At 43.1% G+C, this 19,940-nt stretch overlaps 2 protein-coding genes across 2 annotated transcripts in view; both read right to left on the bottom strand.

Annotated features, from left to right (window-relative positions):
- The window catches only part of LOC133465693 (5-hydroxytryptamine receptor 3A-like), a 30,147-nt gene extending 21,774 nt beyond the window's left edge, over positions 1–8,373 (bottom strand). Inside the window, exon 1 of the mRNA XM_061748734.1 lies at positions 8,277–8,373. Coding sequence (XP_061604718.1) covers positions 8,277–8,346 — 70 coding nt within the window. The 5' untranslated portion in view covers positions 8,347–8,373. The remainder of the gene's footprint in view (positions 1–8,276) is intronic.
- A 444-nt stretch (positions 8,374–8,817) lies between these two features.
- Positions 8,818–19,547, bottom strand: LOC133465694 (dual specificity mitogen-activated protein kinase kinase 6-like). Its single transcript, XM_061748736.1, has 12 exons — positions 18,772–19,547; positions 14,753–14,822; positions 14,025–14,073; positions 13,821–13,934; positions 13,627–13,746; positions 13,443–13,559; positions 13,145–13,196; positions 12,931–13,058; positions 12,741–12,818; positions 12,264–12,403; positions 11,959–12,004; positions 8,818–11,396 (listed from the first exon to the last, which is right to left on the bottom strand). Exons 1-12 carry the CDS (start codon positions 18,923–18,925, stop codon positions 11,319–11,321), a joined length of 1,146 nt encoding a protein of 381 aa, XP_061604720.1. The 5' UTR covers positions 18,926–19,547; the 3' UTR covers positions 8,818–11,318.
- Positions 19,548–19,940: the final 393 nt, after the last annotated feature.

Genomic DNA, 19,940 nt, shown 5'->3' with positions numbered 1-19,940 from the left:
ACTCTATTCATTCAGGATGATTTCTTTCCGTCACTGGAAGAAAAAAAATTAACAAGGGGACCATCAACAAAATGGCTTCAGGAGATCTGTAAAAAAGTGTGTGGCATCACTCATCACTACTGAACTGCATTTTTTGTGAATAGGGGACATACATTATCCGTCAACGGAAAAAACTTCATGATCAGGCTTGGTGACATTCACAAGATATAAAAAGATGTCTCAGTGGTCTGCTTCCCTTTCAGCCATGCTTGTTTTGTCAACAGGCACAGACTTGCGGCCTTGTTTAAGAAGCATCTCTCTACACTCTCTCTCACCAGGGACCAACATGTTTCCATAAGACCAACTGGCAACTAAATGACCAAAGGGTCGGTACCCTCCTTCAGGAAAACCCACCGGGTTGAGGTGGGGTCATCGTCCGTTTCTCTCCACGCCACATGAAACCAAGAACCATGTGATGGCAACAGAAAAGATTCAGCGGTATCAACGGTGATAGGTGTGCATAGGCTGAGAAAACTGTCAAAGTTGTAATATCATGGAAGACACGATTGACAGTGAATGAAGACAATAATCTAACATTGCAGAAATACTGTCTTATAAAACTTTGTCTTCCCTATCTCCTCTATCAGCCGCTATTTTTCCGTGTCGCTATTCTGTATGTTCGATAACACGGAATGAGGGAGGACACATTTTCTGCACTCTGAGGTACCAAAGCCACAACTGAGGTCGAAGAAAACCAAATGTCGATTAACTAATTGCACCAAAAATATATCGCACTCTTTTCTCAGTGCCCTAATTCCAGTGTGGGGCGAGAGAGAGTGAGGTAGCAGTAGCTCCGGGTATGAAGGAGGTGTAGCGATAGGCCAATGACATGAATGAAGCGAGACCACAATAACTGATTGGAGAGTTTTTTTTTTGTTTTTTTTTTTATATTAAATGGCCGATGGAAGTGTGGAAAAAAAGCCAATGCCACAGTCAACAGTTCTAGCACGAGAAAGGCTAGTCATCTTGGCTACATGCAATATTGCAGCCTCGCTCGGTAGGGGGCTACTTATACTGTACGTGTATGCAGACAATGAATCTAGGAGGCTCAAACAGGGATCCCAGGGGAACACCATGACCTGCTAGCGAACACCTCTGCCACCAGAAAATGTAATAGTCCATGACTGTTCATATTCCTAATAAGAACAGTGATGGACTATGTGAACAGTGAAAAACTAGGGCAGATGTGGGCTATTATAAAAAACTAAAAATAAAGTCGATTTAAAGGTATAATAAAATAAACACCTGGTGAGTTACCATGTCGCTGAAGCAGTTTACCCATCATTATTGTGACACTGTTTACACTGTACAGTATCTCTGCAAGCATCTATTTGCATAAACGTCTGTGCGAATGTGTGTGTGTATGTTGCCTCAGGTGCGCCTCACTCCTATTTTACCGATTTTTTGGGTGATCTCAGTAATCTTCTGTGTGATGTGGGAGGTCTGCCTGCTCATTTGTGCGACTGCCAACCACAACAAACCCCGTAGATCAATACGTGCTCGTCAGTAATGCTGGAGGTCGTCGATGGATACACGGAAGCGTGCTTATGTAATTAGGCAACGTGGGAGGTCAAAACATATTATTTTGAAAATAATAACAACAAAAAATTATAATTTACCAGATCAGGCTGCTACATGTGATCAGATAACCATTCATCTTGTCTTGAAACGAGAAGCAAGTGGCTCATTATCCATTCCAAGACAATGTTGACTAATGTTGTGTGTAAATGTTTGTACAACTGCTTTGACTTGCAAGGAATAAACCAGAAAGACAAATATTGAGCTTTCCACAGTGTTTACTACAGTGATATAGAAAATATTGCCACAATACTAAGTACTTTTGTTTGTTTTCTTGTAATTGTGCATGGCAAAGCAGCAGGAGTCACAGTAAAGCATTCACCGTAAGTAACCTTTTACCAAAAGCCTGAAGGGCAAAAAAAAAAAAATTTTTATTTTTTTTTAAATGCAGACTCAAAGAAAAACAATTAAAAACAAAGTAACAACTAGGCCTGTCACGATAACTTCCATATCGACTTATTGTTTGAGAAATGAAATGGAAACGATTTTCCGGACTCTATAAATTGTCATTGTTGCGGTGAGCCGGCGCGCTGCTCATGGAGAGTTGGAGCGCTGTGTCATTAGCCGCTAGTTAGCTCATGGAACACTGGCAGACCGTTTATGGCTCCATCCAATACCCCACAGCCTTGCTCCATGTGCAGCACGTAGCACACAACAGTTTATTATGCTAGCCCGCGAGCTAACGAGCTAGCCCGCGAGCTAATGAGCTAAACAGCTCACTCCACTGCAGCGACGTTGTTTAAAACAACAGCGCCTCGCTCCGAGTTGTTGGGTGTGTACATAGGAAAGTTAACTGTTCATCATGTTCGCTAGCCCACGAGCTAACTAGCTAGCTTAACTGCGGTGGCGACGTTTAAAAACATCAGCGCCTCACTCGGAGCGTGTGTTAGTCCCCAATTAACACAAACATGGGAAAGTTAACGGTTTATCAAACATAACCTCAGCGGCACACGTTATTCACTCAGTTGTACAGCGAATATATTTGATTGACAGGTGAAGGGCTCGTCTGCATGCAGCGGACCGACCACACAGGCTTGCAGCTGGAGGGCCGGCCTCATTTTTCATGAGTTCAGAGGCATAAAAAAAAAAAAATAATAATAATATAATATATAAATATACCGTGACAGTATTGGTTTAAACTATATTGTCTACATCAGTAAATCAGGGTAAATGCTGTTTTATTACATGAAAGAAACGGTGAACACAGTGGAAAATCTTAAGACACTACTATTTATTGTAGCAAGTTTCAATTTGGTGGCGATCGGGCGAATTCCTGAGCAGGAGTTTGTCCCGCTTGGTCGAACATGAAGCTATTTTTCTTTGTATGAAAAACCCTTTTTGGCCATAAATCTAAAACAGTCAAATAAAAACCAGTAAATACAAGCGGTAACTGAGTGTGCCTTCATGTGCCGTGTGATGACGTATTGTTACACTGTGGCACAAACTAGTTCACTGCGTCCCATTTGTAACCTGAAAAGCGCATATGTCGGGACCACCTAATATTCTGTATTATGAATGTTTGCCATTGACAATGATGAATCTTCTGATCTCAATGTAAGAGAAGGTCTTGCCTCTGTGCAGCTGTTCTACCCGCTGACACTTCCTCTCCAGCAATGAATGTGCTGATATTACATTTCACCTTCTTTGGCTGGCCAGATTCTAAAATAGTGCAAATGCTCCGAATCATGCCGCAAACAACACGCAGTCTCATTCTTCAGGGGGCACCATTTTATGAATGTTGGCCCAGTAAATCCTGCATTGCACCTGACTTGTTGTTAGTCTTCTGCGCTGACGTGTAGACGGTGGCTCAACGGTCTGCATTTCCCTTGAGGAGCTATCATTTAAATGAAACATAAGTAAGGTCAAGAGGGAGTTTAAATGCTAGCCAGCGCCACCTGCTATACATTCTGTGACACACAAGTCTGTGTGAAATGATTGAAGAAAAACTGGCCGTAAAATGTCGTCTAGGTCAGGGTGTCACACTCGTTTCAATTTGCAGGCCACACTAAAAATAGCAACTTTTCAAAATGGTACCCATTGTTTTGGTGCAAAGTACATTCGCAAAATAGTCACATTTATTGATCATCTTTTTACAAATGTTGTTGCAAATCATATGACGATATGAGCAATGTGAAATTTCACAACAAAAAATATTGTAATTTCAACAGTATTATGAGTCCATTTTTTTTTTTTTTCCCATTTTGTGCAACTTACAGATCAAAGTGGATCTATATATGTACCGTTTACTCTGTTACGTTCCAGAAATAATTTGAAATTTATGTAAATTTCCACAGCCATCAGGAAATGTTGACAACCTCAACTGACTCGTTGCGCAATACAAACTTAAGTATTCAGAAAGAGCATGAAGACAATAGAAATAGAAGACAACTCTATTTGTCCCATCTTGTAAATGTGCGCGTAACAATGGAAGTTATGGCAGCGTATGAAAAAAGCAAAAGCGTTCCACCTCTTTTGAACTGCAGCTGTTGACTGACAGTTTTCAGTATATTCAGGAGGATTTTATTTTCACAGAACTGTAGTGCTAAGGTGGCACGGCATTTGATATGAGCTTAGCTTAGCTTGGCATATTTTAGAACTCACAAGTGCATCCATTTCAGGTTACAAACCATTAGTAGCAGCCGAGCAACAGTTGCAGCGAATGTGTTCTCAATTCCCAAGGGGCCGTATCGGACCCCTGAGGGTCCGGTTCTGGCCCACGGGCTGTATGTTTGACACCCCTGGTCTAGGTCACTGAAGAACAAAACACCGTGATTATTTTATGCATGTGACAAATAGGAGCTTCAAAAAGAAAGGATTCGGGCTGGAAATGAATGTATCGTAAGGTCATACAGTGGAATAAAATAGAGAACTGACGTTTTCGGAGGTGGTATCCATCCATTTTCCGTACCGCTTATCCTCACTTGTAGTTTAATATAAAGTTTTTACTTAAATATGCTTTAACCCAAATCACTTCCAAATGACGGAAAGTTGTGTTTTTTTGTTTTATCATCTACACTCTGACGGCCATATTCGTAGAGTGTGTTGCCGCATTTTCAGAATCAGAATCCTCTTCGTTGCCAAGTATGTCAATAACACAAAAGGAATTTGCGTTACATTCTCCGCCATTATTGCAAAGTGTGTTGGTGCATATCCGCCATATTGCAAGTGCTTCCAAAGCCATTGCCTTTTTTTTTTTTTTTTTTAAATAGCCAGAGGTCTCCCCAAAATGAAATTACGTAATTTCTCCTTGCGAGACATTCTGCAAGACGTGCATTCATGGACGATCTTTTGATTCTGAAGAGTACAGAAGTCCCTCGAAGGCTTCCGACTGAAAAAGGAGGTGGTTACGGGAAGTACAACAGAAGTGCACTTAAGTTTGTTATTAGATCGTGCAATATAAAGGAGACTCGTGTGTGTGTGTGACAATTTGGATTGTTGAGTTTGAAGCCATTTCAGTGTACGTTTCTCAATACCAATGTATTGTTTTCATTGTCATCTGCCACAAAACTGAATGTGGGGTATAAAGGTTAAGAGTGAAGAACAAATGATGATGATGAATATATTTAGCATGCTTTGCTCATTTTTTAAAGATCCATTACTGTTGTATGCCAAAGCAAGAACACGATTCGGTTTGAATAGCAAAAAGCAATAATGCTATTTATTTTTGAAACATAAGAACATATAATAATAACATACGGCTTTTTGAGGTTACAAAGGACGTGAAATGAACTAGTTTGCGCAGGCGAGCTCAGTCGTACTTTTTACAACAAAAAGTGTGTATTTACAGGAATAATGTGCCATTTCTTTTTGAAATAAAAAGTGTAATTCTATTTTCCAGAGAATAAAGGCATTTTTTTCCAGAATAAAAGACCCAATATTGTAAGAATACATTTGGATTTCACTCGTTAAAGTGTCACTTTCTTCCCGTGTTAAACTTTAACATCATAATACATATTTAGCTTCATCATGGAAACATACAATTATTCTCATAAGATTACACAACTTTTTATATCTAAAAAATATGAATCTTGAATTCATTTAATAATAAAAAAAAAAAAAAACACACACACAGGTACATGTGGTAGTTATGTTTGATTGGCGTTACGATTCGGAGGGGGTCCGTGAAAAATTTCTCCCTGGAGCCCAAAAACTTGAGAACCCCTGCATGCTGTATTTTGGTCCACTCGTCCATGCAAGAACCTAATTGCCGTCGGTCTGTCATTTTTCCGAAGCTGTCCATCGTTCCCGATACCGTGTGACTAACGAGCTTACGTCAGGCCTCCTTTCCCAAAGTAAGACTGCTGTTGTCTTTGCTTTTGGCCTCAAGTGTGTGCCCGCCATTGAGTTTCCTCAGCGCGGCGTGAAGTCATCAGCGGAGTGCTCCGCTCTAAGTGGCTTTTTTTTTGTTGTCGCTGTTGTTAGAGAGCGGAGGCGCTCGCTCGCAAAGAAAGAAAGAAAGAAAGAACGAGTTCTTACTTGCCATTGTGAAGTATCACGACTCGCTGAGAATTGCGTGTTCACTTGTGTGCGCTTACGTAACGGCCACAAAGAACGGAATACAGACGCGAATATAATGGGAGACAGTTGTAACGTTTAATCCTCAACATTTGGTACAAGTGAATTTTCTCGAGACTTTCCAATACGAATGTGGACAGAAAGCACATTTTACACACTTTGTGTACCTAGTGGCCAAGTAGATGAATTGCAGTTGAATGGACCAAGGTGATCCCATTTTATGGACTCTCCAGTGCATACTGGAAAATAATTTACATCATTTTATTAAGTGTAAATTACTTTACAGACTCATAAATCGGGGGCCATTCGCAAGTCAAGGTAACGCTGTAGTAGAAAAAAAATAGAAGCTAGGCTAACCGTTAGCTTAGATTGTAACTACATCGCGATGACATTACTTCTACCTCTATTTGTGTCCGGTATATGTCCGAGCGTTAGGTCACTAATTGCTAAATGGCTATCGTTCCGTTTCCTGTCACAACTCGGTGTGGGCCACAAGCATAAAAATTTGCCATCGTAAAGATTGAACAGGTTTAACATTGTCGACGGTCGGCACTCGACTGACCGTTTTCCGAGCAGACTGTAATAATACAACTCACACAAAATGATTGTTGGTTGTTGACTTTGAATGCAAGAGGGTAATACCAAAAATTCCTCCCGATCGTCGGTATGTGTGTGTGTGTACCCCTACTCACAGGATGTCCAGGTGTACCACCAGGATTTGAGCGCGATGTGACGGGGAACCAGGCTCGGAAATGTTAGTGACGATTAAAGTTTTCTGCATTAAAACATCTCAACACGAAGATTTAGACGTTTCGGTGCACTTTAAATCATCCCAAATGTTTCCAGCCATTTTCAAATCCGCCAGCTTACATCATTTTAATCAAGATAATGTTAGTTGTGTTGCATTCTGGTTGCTCAGTGATGTCATTGAGGATACAAAGTCACTTGAGTGACTTTAAGAAGGACAGACATTTTCACTCACTCGCTATCCAGCCGTGCACTTCAAGAGTCGATGAAGAATACAAATATAATTCGGACTCCGAGATATATAGATGGTTTATTCATCTTCAAGGTCGATTCCCTGCTATAATATACCAGTAGGGTTGCGCTTATCTTCCGCTGTGTGGCAACCGAAGTGGGACAATCGACGAGCGAGCGCTGTTGATCGCGCAATTCCAGTAGCAATGCGACAGCTGCTTTCTGTTCGCGTTCATTCACGTTAGCGCTGTACACCACTAATGATGACGAAGAACATGTCCTAGTTTTAGTTAGGCTTTACACGATCAGCATTTTTGGGGCCGATCACAGAGTTAAAAAAAAAAACGATAACCGATCACAAGATGGAGGAATGTGTCTATTTAAAAGACCTGTTTATTTACTCTATATACTTGTGTACTTAATTGCTCCCCAAAAAATATTTCCAATGAATAATGTATCTTTGTTCATCTATTTATGCCAGTGAGGCATAGTTATAAAATGTGTAAATTGGTCAAATTGCAGACATTTTTGGGAGGCATCACTGGCCAGGTCTCTCCAACCCGCCATTATGGCTCATATTTTCTTTTGCTTCCAATTTTAATTTCATGATATTTATCAACTAAAATGCCTCTTAACTCTGTGCTATTTATTCCTTCCTAAGTATTTTAACAACATGCGGAGTGTTTGCTCAGTCGTGACTCTTAATTGGCTTCTTTTTTTGAGTGACAAACGAAACCACAGATCACCTGACTGCCATCTGCAAATTGTTTGGCCCTTGACCATTAATTTGTCTTTTTTGTTTGGTAAACGTGGTCCCTCGGCTTTCTATAACTACTTAAGTTCATCATTACTGCTTTCTACGTATTGTTTCTGTGTTTAGAAAACTCCCCACAGCCTTTTGTAAATAGAATAATGATTAAGAAAGTTATGAAAGCATTAAACTCCAACTCAACAAAAAAGTGGCGAGAAATTGGTGCATTGTTTTAGTCATAACTTTCTTGTCACGTCAAAATGCCACTTACATTACTGGAATTTTTAAAAGATCTGTCCGATGAGGCTGGTCTCGCGCAAATCATTTTGTTGCTTTTTTGGAAAAGTTACGACAAACTCACTTGCGAGGCGTTAAAAACAAAAGTCTTTACATTTAATGTTTCAACACAACTCACCTGAAGACTCCACATCTAGAGGTCGGGTGAAGGAGGTCGCTTCCGGGTTTGTGTATCCAATCCCCCGCATTTCTTGAGTCACGTGATCAATTAGTGACATTTGGTTGGGCGACAACTGTCAATTTCATGCATTTGATGCAAAAAAAGCGTAGAATTATCAAGGTAAACAATAAAAAAAACATGAAAAATAAAATATGCAATTTATTAAAAATCCATAATTTCAAACGTTTTACAAGTGTAATTACAGTATTATCATGTATAAATTAAAAAGTATACATTTAAATTATAAATTTGAGTATCACAAAAAAAATACATTTGGTTGAGTAGTTTAATTAAAAGACAGTCATATTCACCACAGATAAATCATTTTATTTTTAGAATTTTGATGATTAGAGATTAAAGATAACCACAGAAACTAGATTATAGAAGAAAAAAATGTTAGGATTGAGGAAAAAAAGAAAAATTAAAAATCCAAGTTTTTTGGTGGGCATTCATCAAAATGTACCTCCTAACACAATTGCATTAAATGAAAACATCCACATCCTGAACAATAAAGCCTTTATTTATGTTTTTTTTTTGTTGTCTTTCCACAGTTCAAGTTTGTCAGTCCCACCAAATGAAGAGGTGGCAAATAGAGTGAAGTAGTAAGAGGTAGAGCAAGTGTCCATTCTCGTTGTGATCCGTGTAAAAAAAAAAAATATTAAAAAAAAGTCGTCACTTTGACACATCAAGGGAAGGGCCGTCCAAGAACGCCATTTTTCATTTTTTAGAGGAGGAGAAAAATAAACAGCAGCTTGTTTGTGGTGTTGTCAACGTTCCCTTATTCTCATAAATACTCTTGACTTTCTTTTGTATGATTTTGATAGAGGTGTCACTACAGTGTAAACCAGAGCAACACTACTGACATGGTCAGTCTATGAACACTTGTGGGAGTGGGTGGGGGACCACGTGGCCCTCCCGATGCGTGACTCTGCATAGACGCGGGCCGAGCTCTCAAGGAAAGAGCGCAGAAACCTGAGCAGCACATCCAAAATAGGCCAGTCGGCTGGCCCGGCGAGAATATATGTAAGCGTGCGTGCGTGTGTGTGTGTGTGTGTACTGAATGTGCGTGTCACACTGCATTAAAACAACTACTACCAAACACTCTGCCACTCAGCTGCACTGTCAGGTTCCCTAACAGTCTTACATTTTAAAAAAAAAAAAAAAAAAAAAAAAAAAGGAGACAGTATTTACATCTTCAACATATAAATTATTCCCCCTAACATACTGTGTGTGTGTGTGTGTAATGCATAAGATTATCTCCGGGAGAAGCAAAGCAAACGGGTGTGTGACAATAAAGAAAGAAGACTGAAAGTGCGCCAATTGGCGAACTGCTTAAGTCACGACGGTACGCAACACACTATTTGTTTCTTTTACTAGGTGCTTCATTTTTCAGGCTTTTACGTAGCACACTGGCGCCACGCATTGTTACACGTGCTTCTTTTTCAGGCTTTCAATGTCACCCACTGCTGTGTACAATTAATCGCCGTGCTTCTCCTTCCAGGCTTCGGTGTTGCACATTACTGTCAGTTTTTTTTCCTTCCAGGCCTTCACGTAGCACACTGCTGACACAATCATTGGGTTTCTTTTTCCAAGTTTTGGAGTAGCATACTGCTGTCATGCTTTATTATGATGGGCGTCTTTTTCAGGCTTTTACGTAGCACAATGCTGTCACAATTAATCACTGTGCTCCTTTTTCAGGCTTCTTTGTAGCACGGTGGGATTCTTTTTCTGGCTTTTACGAAGCCCACTACTCTCCCGATCAATCACTGTGCTTCTTTTTCCAGGATTTTGGGGCACGTTGGAGTCCTGATTTTCTCTAGTTTTTCCAGGGGATTTTGTGAAGCATACAACAGGCCACGCGTCATCAGACTTTCACTTCGCGGTTCCTTTTTCAGGCTTTTGCAAATCAAACTGCTGCCTAGCTTTGTCATTGCCTTTCACTCTGTGCTTCTTTTTTTTTTTTCCTCCACCCCCAGACTTTTTTGTAGCATACTGGACATGGCGCAAAGCACAGAATCAGCGGCATGAAGAACTGACAGAAATGTGCCACACAAATGGCCTGAAAAAGAAGCACAGAGTGATGGATTGTAACAGCGGCGTGCTGTTAAAACCTGAAGAAGAAGCACTGAGAGCAGATTAGGAGACGTGAACGACCACATAAAAATATCAGACAGACGTTGCGCAACACTGCGCATAGGCAGCTATGAGCGTTTCCTGCCTTTGTCTGGCTTCGGGGCTTGTCACACAACGTCCGTGCCTCCCATGTAAAGACTCCACAATTGAGGAAAAATAAGCCAAAAAGATTTTCTCTCTTTAAATGCAACGCAAAATAAAATTGCAAAGCAGGTCAGAATATTTAAAAAGACAACAACAACAATAGCACGCACAGACAATTTGCTGGCACACAGGAGGGACAGCTGTGAGCGTGATTAGGTGGACCCCAGAATACTTCCAGGTGGTATCCATAGCAACAGCGGAGGACCCGAGTCGGGTCAGGGCGGGCTCGGACGGCGCCGCCAAGATATCGCTCCTCGTTTGTCAGCGTTACCTTTGTTGCGCCGAGACGATTCGAGTACAATTCGCACACACGTCGACAGTATACAGTATGAAGAGACGCAAATGATGTAAATAGAGCTTCCGATAAAAGAAGAAAAGGTTGCAAATGATTTAAAATTGAGTCAAAGAAAAATGGCTGGCTCTGTAAATGGGACACACACACACACACACACACAAAAAGTTCATATTAGTTTGAGTCAAACCTCTCCAGTTGCTTTGTGAAGCGCTCTCCTGCTCCAGTGCTGCCGTCCGTCAGTCGTCAGGTGAGAGTCTGTCATTCCAGTAGCTGGGGTGGGTTTTTATTTTGACATTTGCTTCTTTTTAAAAAAAAAAAAAAAAAAAAAAAAAAAAAAAAAAAGAATAATTTTTTTTAAAAAAAAGGTAGGCCATCGGAGCGTTGGCGGAGAGGTGGCGCCTCCTCGAGACTGAGAGGCCCCCCGGCCATCAGTCGTCCAGGATGACCTCGACGAACGTGGCCACGTCCGTCTCTTTGGAGTCATGCACGGTGAAGAACGGATGTTTCTGCGGCGGGAAAAAGACCAGAGAAACATGCTTGGCTTTAATTTCATGAATACAAGGAGGACGCAAATAGACTGACTTTTTTTATTTAAACGTAAACTTCAACTAATTCACTTCATGGTTTTGTTGAATGCAGACATCGAATTTTGCTCGTTCTGGTGTGTGCAAACTTGTGCGATGTGAGGAAATGCAGTACTAATTATTTGTACTCACAATGCATCTTTTTATCTTAAAAGTGCAAGTAAAAAAAAAAATCAATTGTGTCTCACAATAGCACAGGGAGAAGTTAAAAAAAAAACAAAAAAAAACAAAAGCGAACTGCAACAATTTCGACCATATTTGGTCATTTAAGTCAAAATGGAGGCCACGTGACTCACTCTCAGGCAACAGAAACGTGACATTCTCACAGCTAATATCAAATATTAAATGTTAAGTATATGATGTTAGGCATAGACATAACACATAAATTGGTCTAAGTATTGGAATGATAATGGATTAAAGGACTTTTCATTAATGTATCACCGACAACAGAAGAGACTAAAATCATTTGTAAAAAGGTACTTACCATTAATTCTGTATAAGCTGGTCTCTCATTGGGCTTCTTTCTTAAACTGTGAAGACACACAGGAGGGTTGCCGTCAAAAAGGTGGGAAACACTGCCACCTGGTGGACATTTAGCCATTTTGCTTCAGCACCACCCTAGCAACGGATGTGCGGATTTTTTTTTTCTCCCTCCAATCTCTCAATGAAAAAAAGCGTAAAAAGTATTTGTGCATGTACAGTAGATGCTATGAAGGTGACGATCCTTTTAGTGCCACTGAATGCGGCAGGAGGTCGAGGAGGAGGAGAGCGCTCGGGAGTGAGGCTCACCACTGGGAGATGAAGTCTACGAAGTCTGGCGAGAAGCGGTCGGCGGGCAGCTGGGGAGACGGCTCGTCCACCACCTGCTTGAGCTGCTGGAAGGGCGTGCCCCAGGAGTCGTAGGGGAACTTCAGGATGGCCAACTCGATCTGCAGCGGCGCACGCACACACACACAGCGAGCGCATTTACTGTACAGGGCTTTTAAAATGTCGACACACGCCTGCTTAAATGCCAGGTTTTGGTGGGGGGGGGGGGGGGGGGGGGGGGGAATCAATCATTCACAAACTTTAGTCCATGAATGCGAACTATAATCTGTACAATTGAATGGAATTTGAAATGTATTTGAGAGGGGGAAGTAAAAATAATGTCAACACTACATAGAAACAGCCTTCAGTTAAGCAAACATGCAATATCATATATCAACACAGTATTTTCTCCCACCCCTATTTATTATGTATAATTGCATAACTCAGCATTGGACTCACCATTGTGATACCGAGACTCCATATGTCCGACTTGACACTGTAGCCTTTCTGGTTGAGGTCCGGGTTAATGCGCTCGGGCTGGGGAGATAAAGCAAAATAAAGCAAGTGATTATTGGGCAAATGTACACACATCGTAATACATTTGGAAAAGGATGCGAAACGACGCATTTAAGTTAAGATGGCGACTCACCGCCATGTAGGGCTTGCAGCCGGCGTCCATGGTCTTGGCCACCGAGTCCACCAGGTGGCCGCTGATGCCGAAGTCGCACATTTTCACTTGGCCCTTTGTGTTGATGAGAACATTGGAGGGCTTCACATCTGGACAGCCAGAGAGACGTTTGGAGAAGGTCGCGGGTGAGGAAGACGAGCGTGCGCACAAAGCGAAAATCTTCTTCTGCGCTTACCTCTGTGGATGACTGACAGGTTGCTGTGCAGGTGCTCTAACGCTTTGACAATCTGAGGGGGAAGTGAGGCGAGAATTACAAGGAGGGCTCTCGCGGGACATCACAAAAACCGCATCATACTTAATTACATGGAGTAATTGTCTTTAAATCAGGCTCATCAATCACAGTAGAAAATAAAGTAGGAAAAACACTTTTAGGCCATGTATATGAAACAATAAAAATGGAAAACTGTCAGAACGGCAGCAACGAAACAGCCAATGTCGGTCCAGTTGTTTTAAAATGACAAAAGATTACGTACAGCTACGGTGATCTTGCCCAGGATGTCCTCGGGTATGGTCTTGCCCTTCTCAATGACCTTCTTGTAGAACTTATCCAACGAAGTGTCCATCAGCTCCATGCAGATCCAAACGTCGCCCTGAGAAGAGAAGGCTGGTTACACGCCCGAAGACGCCGAATCAACGAGACTCGCGCAGGAGACGGACCTCTCTGAAGAGGGCGCCGTAGAAGGTGACGGTGAAGAAGCAGTCCACCGTCCGCATGGAGATGTCCAGGTCCATCAGGAGCCTCTTCTGCTCCAGCGTGTTGACGGTGGCTCGAATCCTCTGCCGAGGAGAAGGCGCATCATCGCAAGCGCTCGCGACAAGCTCGACCGTGCAGCCTCGCCGACACAACCTACCTTGACAGCCATGATCACGCCGCTGGGCACGTGTCTCATCTTGTACACGACGCCGTACGCTCCCCTGCCCAGCTCGGCAATCTGCTCCAAGTCATCCGCCTTCACCACAAAGTTCTGGACAGCCGTCACATCACGTAGTCACGCGTGAATAAATGTATTAGACTCGGGTGAAAAGGAGACCGGGCGGCTCTCGGAGAACTTTACCTGGTCTCCGATTGTGACGCACGCCTTAGAGTCGAGATCTCGAGGGGGCCTGCGAGGAGGAATGTCGTTTCATGAACCGCAAACGAATTGCAGTACTTTTTGCGCAACTTGCTGATCTCCAACAAGGGGCGGAACGGTATAATTCACCCATGAATCGACCGATAAATGTCTCGCCTCAATAATAATTGGAGTTCTCTTCGCCATGCTTTGGACATCTTGAGACCAACGTGACACCTGGTTTCAAATAGGATGTTCTCCAGGGAAGTGTCACACAGTGTCATCCGTTCGGAAATTCAGTCTGACGCTCGCAGTGCGCTCAGAGAGGCGCAGCGCACTTTTACGAACGCGCGTGTAGGGCGTCCGCCGTGTGGAACGTGGCAGTTCCGCCTGTGAACATCTCGTCCCGCCTGACGCTCCGGCCGCTTTGTCCCCTCATTCGGAGCGGCGGGAGCGCGTGGCGCTCCGAATAACCCAACGGCACGCTCCCGACAACACTCGGGAGTTTCCCAAGGTTCCGGAGCGTAGCGAGCGCGCTTGGAGTGAATTTACGAACGTACCCAGAGACTCACGGAAAAAGGATAAAAGTCGATGTCCTTGGAAATTCTAATTTTGCCATTCACCTCCTTGTTAGAGAACAGTAAGTTGTGCAAAAAGTAGTGAAACATGTGCAATCAAAAGTTTCAAGGTCTCTAGACAGATATCTAAATAAAATGTGTAGCTGTTCATACGCTGCTACTGCTGGTGGGGGCTGCGCGAAGACTTCTTTGGCCAGTTTCAGCCCGGGGTTCTTCTTCTTCCCTAAGAAACAAGACAAATCATGACTTGCAGCGCCTCTGTTGAGTTTGTTTCAACATACATCACGTTAGCTTAATAGCATCATTGTTTGCCCATATCATTTCTTTAGGGGGGGGGAATTAAAAATAAAATTCAACAAACAAGGAGTGTTTAGTTGCCTCAATTCAAACTTTGTGGACTACCATGACTTGGGTGACTGAAAAGATACAAAATAAAAACGGAACACGCACATTCATTCGCAAGCTTGCATGGCCGCAAGCGATGCTCGCCCAAAGCAACTCAACACACAGACTAGCTAACGGGTTAGCCGGTTAACGGCCAGCCAACTGTACAGTACACACTCATTCGCTGATGCCCACGTCACTCACCGGGCCGGGCCCCGCCTTCTAAAGGCAAACACGCTCAAAGTCACAGGTACTACAATAGAATGGCGACCAAGAGGACAAAATAATACATGCGCGTTATTGATCGACTCTTATTGATTGTGATTACTCGATTCATTGGTGGGATCATCGGTAGAAATACAAACAATCGTCCGCGGGAAGAGACTCAATTGTCGGTGGAGATACGGTTATGTGTGCGGTGCGTGTCTCGAGTACAACAAACACTACATGAGCAATAAGTGCACACGTGCTATTTCCCCCTCCCCATCGTCATACGTGGGGTCGCTCACATTTGAATGAGCAGTGAAGATGTTGAATGTGTACTGTCAGTTTTCAAAGGAGCTTGTTGATGGCTTCATTGTGTTGTGTGTGGGGGGGGGGGGGGGGGGGGGGGGGGGGGGGGGCAAGGTGTACAATGATTTTGTAACCAAAACTCGAGCAGTGATGTGTTATCTAAGTGGAGATTAGGTGAACAGCAAGTAGAGGACCTGCAACAGGAGAAGGGCGGACTAATGACTAACCGACACTGGTATGATGACCCAAAGGAAGGGAGGGAGGGAGGGAGGGAGGGTGGCGGGCTTCCTGATACACCGTCAACGCGTCTTTATTTTATCATGGCATTTAGATGATTTCCAGTAAACCGTGCAGCCAGCTCCCGTGAGGGGCTTTATGTGTTTGGAGAGTTCATTCATAAACACGCTTTTCACCACAGCAGTCGCCGGGACTTCCCTTTAGCAAAGTGACACAACCGACGGGCCTCGCACAGGAAGAACAGTTTCTCGACACGGACGCTCGCTCTTTCCCCACAAAGCGGGGGTAATCGGCTCTTTCTTGACCTCCCGCTGCAAGATGACTTACAGGTTACAGGTGTGTAATTGCTCAGTGGAACTGGTTTCGTACAACTGTGCATTCACACTCCCGCTGTAACCCCAAAAATTCAAAAATGCACGAGCACAGTTGAGACTTTCGAGTGTCTCTCGCAGCCAGTTAGTGAGTCACACGCCACAGCAGTCAGGAGGAAGTGTGATTCAGTAAAACCCCCACTGGCCGGATCAGGAGGAGAGAAAGACAACTTTTACAAATATTTCACAGATCCCGCAGCCAAACGCTGGGCAGATTTGAACCGTAAGCCTAAAATAGGGCGACTGCGTCCTCGCCGAGTGCACTGTTAAAAATAGACTGTGCTTCCTCTGTGCAGGATGTAGTAAGAGCACAGAACGGCTTGCAGTGACCTGACAAATATGTCGGCCTTTAGTTAGAAGGGGGGTGGGGGGGTGAAAAAAAAACTAGTAATGCTGATGGGGAAAGGAAAAAAAACACAAAAGTCTTGCATTACCAAAGTTTTTTGGGGGGGCCTTTGAAATGCTGCTGCACAAATGCTTGAGATATCCAGCATGCATTCTTGCAGTATCTGCACGTAAAAGCATGCACTCACACGCCGCAACATCACGGACGCTTGCGCTCATTTTGTCAACACATTCTGAAACCAGCACCATTTTCTTTTGCAAATATTGTATTTATTGTATTTTATTTTAGATTTATCTTCTAATATTTTCACCCAACACATGCTGCTGGTGAAGCATTAACTTAGCAGCATGCGTGCACATTCAAAAACGCGACAACTGTCGGGTACTTTTTTAGGGGGACTGATGTCATGGCACACGCTTGGCGCATTGCTAAGCGCTGCCAGTGGGGCGGCGCCAGACTGCAGGGTACGCGGAAGCCGCAGGTGATGCATGTTAAAGGCAACAACGCAAAGACATACCAGCATGATAAGAACCAATATTGGAAATAAAATGAGGAATACGTAATTGTATGAGGAAATGTTTGTAATTAAACAAAGAATAAAGTCGCAATATTGCAAAACGTGTCCAAATATTATATAGGTTAGTGTTACGCCACTTTCGCATAATAACACAGATTCGGGTTACATCGCCAACGTAGTGACGAAACCAAGGACCCCCTGTAATATTACGACCTTACCCTCGAAATAGTACAACTCTACCCACGTACTTCATACTCTGAACGTTGCTCCCATCTTATGTTGTTATTCTCCTAAACTTACAACTTTAGTCTTGCAACATTCCTACTTAATTCACGCAACATTCAAACTTTATTGTCAAAGTTTTCCAACTGTATTGTAATAGATATTCAACTTTGTTCTCAGTTTTTTTGTTTCCTTTCAGTGTGTCCCTCATCGTCCTTCACGGTTAAACAATGAAATAACTAACACGGCTTTGTTGAGGCCGGCTAGCGGAAACCACGCCGGGTGGCCTGATAGTGACTTCACACCAAAGAGAATTTCTGGATTGCGCCGAGTTCAAAATGTCGATGGCCCGTGTGGCAAATCGCCACCAGGAAGCTTTCCTCTGATTGGGTCTGCTCTGTACACATCCACGGTGGATGAATCATGCGCTGACAATCTTCCACACGCCCTGTCGAGGGTGCCGGCGGGGGGAGAACCCAAAGTGTACAAACATGCCACAGCAATACCATGCGCATGCTAGCTGCACCAAAAATAAAAATACAAATACAGTGCTGCCTTGACTGACAAGCTGAATTTGTTCCGTGACCATGCTGGTAACTCAACCAGGGGGTGGCATAATACAGACATACGCGAAGAAGAGTTTTCACAATTCACTCAGTAAGATGCAGTAATATTAGTTGTTTTTTCTTTGCAGGGGATAAAGAATATATGCCAGTGAGTATTGTTATATTGTCTTTCTGTTTGTATGACTAATATACTACTGCACCATTTATGATCTGTTGCTTAAAGATATTCAACAATGGCAACGTCGATACAAGTTTTGTTAGGCCGTCTATGGCGTTTTGCATTGTGTGCTAGCATTAAGCTAGTGGAGGGGAGTGTCATTTATTTGTGTTTTTTTCACTAATCGCAGCAAAGCTCAGTCGGTATCCCCCACAATTAGCTAAGGTTTACAGTACATTAGGGCTGCAAATTCTGTCTTTCACAATCTTTCCTCCTGTCCTGCCGCCATCACAGCAATGTATTTCTACACGGACTGCAGTAACAATCGTCCATGTGCAAAAATGATCGCGGCTAAGCTTCGAGATTTAGCTTTGACTTTTTTTTATTTATTTTTTTGCAAACGAATGATTGGAGTGATTCGAATAATCGTTGCAGCCTATATTATATGTGCCTAGTTCTGAATCTTTTTTTTTTTTTTTTTTTTAGTGTAAATGCAAGATTAATAAGAAATTATATCAAAGTAGGCGGGGATCATAGTTTGGGGTGAATTTAGAGCTTAAACTATCTGTTTAGGATATTATAAGCTTCTTTTTTTCCCCCCCAGTGAGGGTCTACTGTAATCATCATCATCATCATAGGAGAGAACCTGTGCAGCAGCTAGCTCCTTGCATCCAGCGGACTGTCAACAAAAGAGCTGCAGCACAGGTCAAAACATGCCTTGGTAGGCCAAAGAGAACCACAGCATGTGTACTCCCCCACCATGGTAACGCGAGAATGATTGTGTAACAGCACACGCGGTGAACTTGAAATGTAAATTGACGACATCATCTTGTGTGTGTGTGTGTCGCAGAGGAAGCACCTTTTATTTGAATTTTCCGACGTTCAATTATTTTCCCCCAGTGGTGGGCACATAATCCATCCATTTTCCGTCGTGCATATCCTCGCACGGGTCGCGTGCGTCCCAGCTGACTCTTGACACCCTGAACTGGTCGCCAGCCAATCGCAGGGCGCATATAGACGAACAACCAATTTAAACAATTTGCAAAGCCTTCAGTAAACCTCGCATGCACGATTTGGGGATGTGGGAGGAAACCGGAGTACCCGGACAAAAGCCACGCAGGCACGGGGAGAACATGCAAACTCCACACCGGCGAGGCCGGATTTGACCCCGGGTCCTCAGAACTGCGAGGCGGATGTGCGAACCAGTCGGTCGCCGTGCCGCGGATACAAGATCACGCAACATTATTTAGAAAATAACAAACATCTCTAAATATGTACTGCAGCTATCAATCACAACCAATGAGTCATACGTCACGACGACAAAAATACGAACACCTGTAGTCGCCATTGTATCTATTTTTTTTTTTTTTTTTTTTTAGAAACAAATTAATCAGTCCCACGCGTTTGTTTGAAGCTTAATGTTTTTTTTTCAACCCCGTAAAATGGGGTTAATTCACAATTGAAAGGCAATAGAGACGCGAGTGGAGAAGCTAGCCGCAATGCTAGCTGCAAATGTTATTTAGCATGTCAACAGCGGGGCGCTAAGCAGGGGCTAGCTTACCGACACTCTCTGCAGAATACAAAGTCAACGAGGCGTGCTGACTACCATCTTTTTGCTTATTTTTTTTAATTTTTTTTTTTTGCACCGTGCAAAGCTTTCCACAGGGTCTGCTTTACATTTACACCTTATGACGCTAAACCACACACCCTCAAAACCCAAGACATCGAACCCACAACCCCACTTCAACACATTTTCCCCTGCTTATCTATTTATTATACTTTTTTTTACCCCCCCAACAAATTCCTCTCCAAACCAATCAAATCATCTTTTTCCTTTCATCCCCCTCAAAAATCCAAAAAACACACATCCATACTACTTATTCTTCCTTATCACTATCTTCCCCCCCCCCCCCCCCCATCTCTTCATCCCTCCCCCCCCACCCACCCATAATACATTTAACACCCTCACTCACTTCCTATCCCCACCACTTCCTCCCCCCCCCCCCCCCCCCCCCCCCCCCCCTCCCC

The sequence above is a fragment of the Phyllopteryx taeniolatus genome, chromosome 16 (genome assembly GCF_024500385.1).
Source record: "Phyllopteryx taeniolatus isolate TA_2022b chromosome 16, UOR_Ptae_1.2, whole genome shotgun sequence".
NCBI lineage: Eukaryota > Metazoa > Chordata > Actinopteri > Syngnathiformes > Syngnathidae > Phyllopteryx > Phyllopteryx taeniolatus.
This window is presented reverse-complemented; position numbering and strand designations above follow the sequence as displayed.

Coding starts and splice junctions, on each gene's coding strand:
- LOC133465694 (XM_061748736.1), bottom strand. CDS start 18,925: ATGCGCCCTGCGATTGGCTGGCGACCAGTTCAGGGTGTCAAGAGTCAG. Junction 13,935..14,024: donor GCGTCACAATCGGAGACCAG/GTAAAGTTCTCC, acceptor ACGGCTGTCCAG/AACTTTGTGGTGAAGGCGGA. Junction 13,747..13,820: donor GCGTGATCATGGCTGTCAAG/GTAGGTTGTGTC, acceptor TCTCCTCGGCAG/AGGATTCGAGCCACCGTCAA.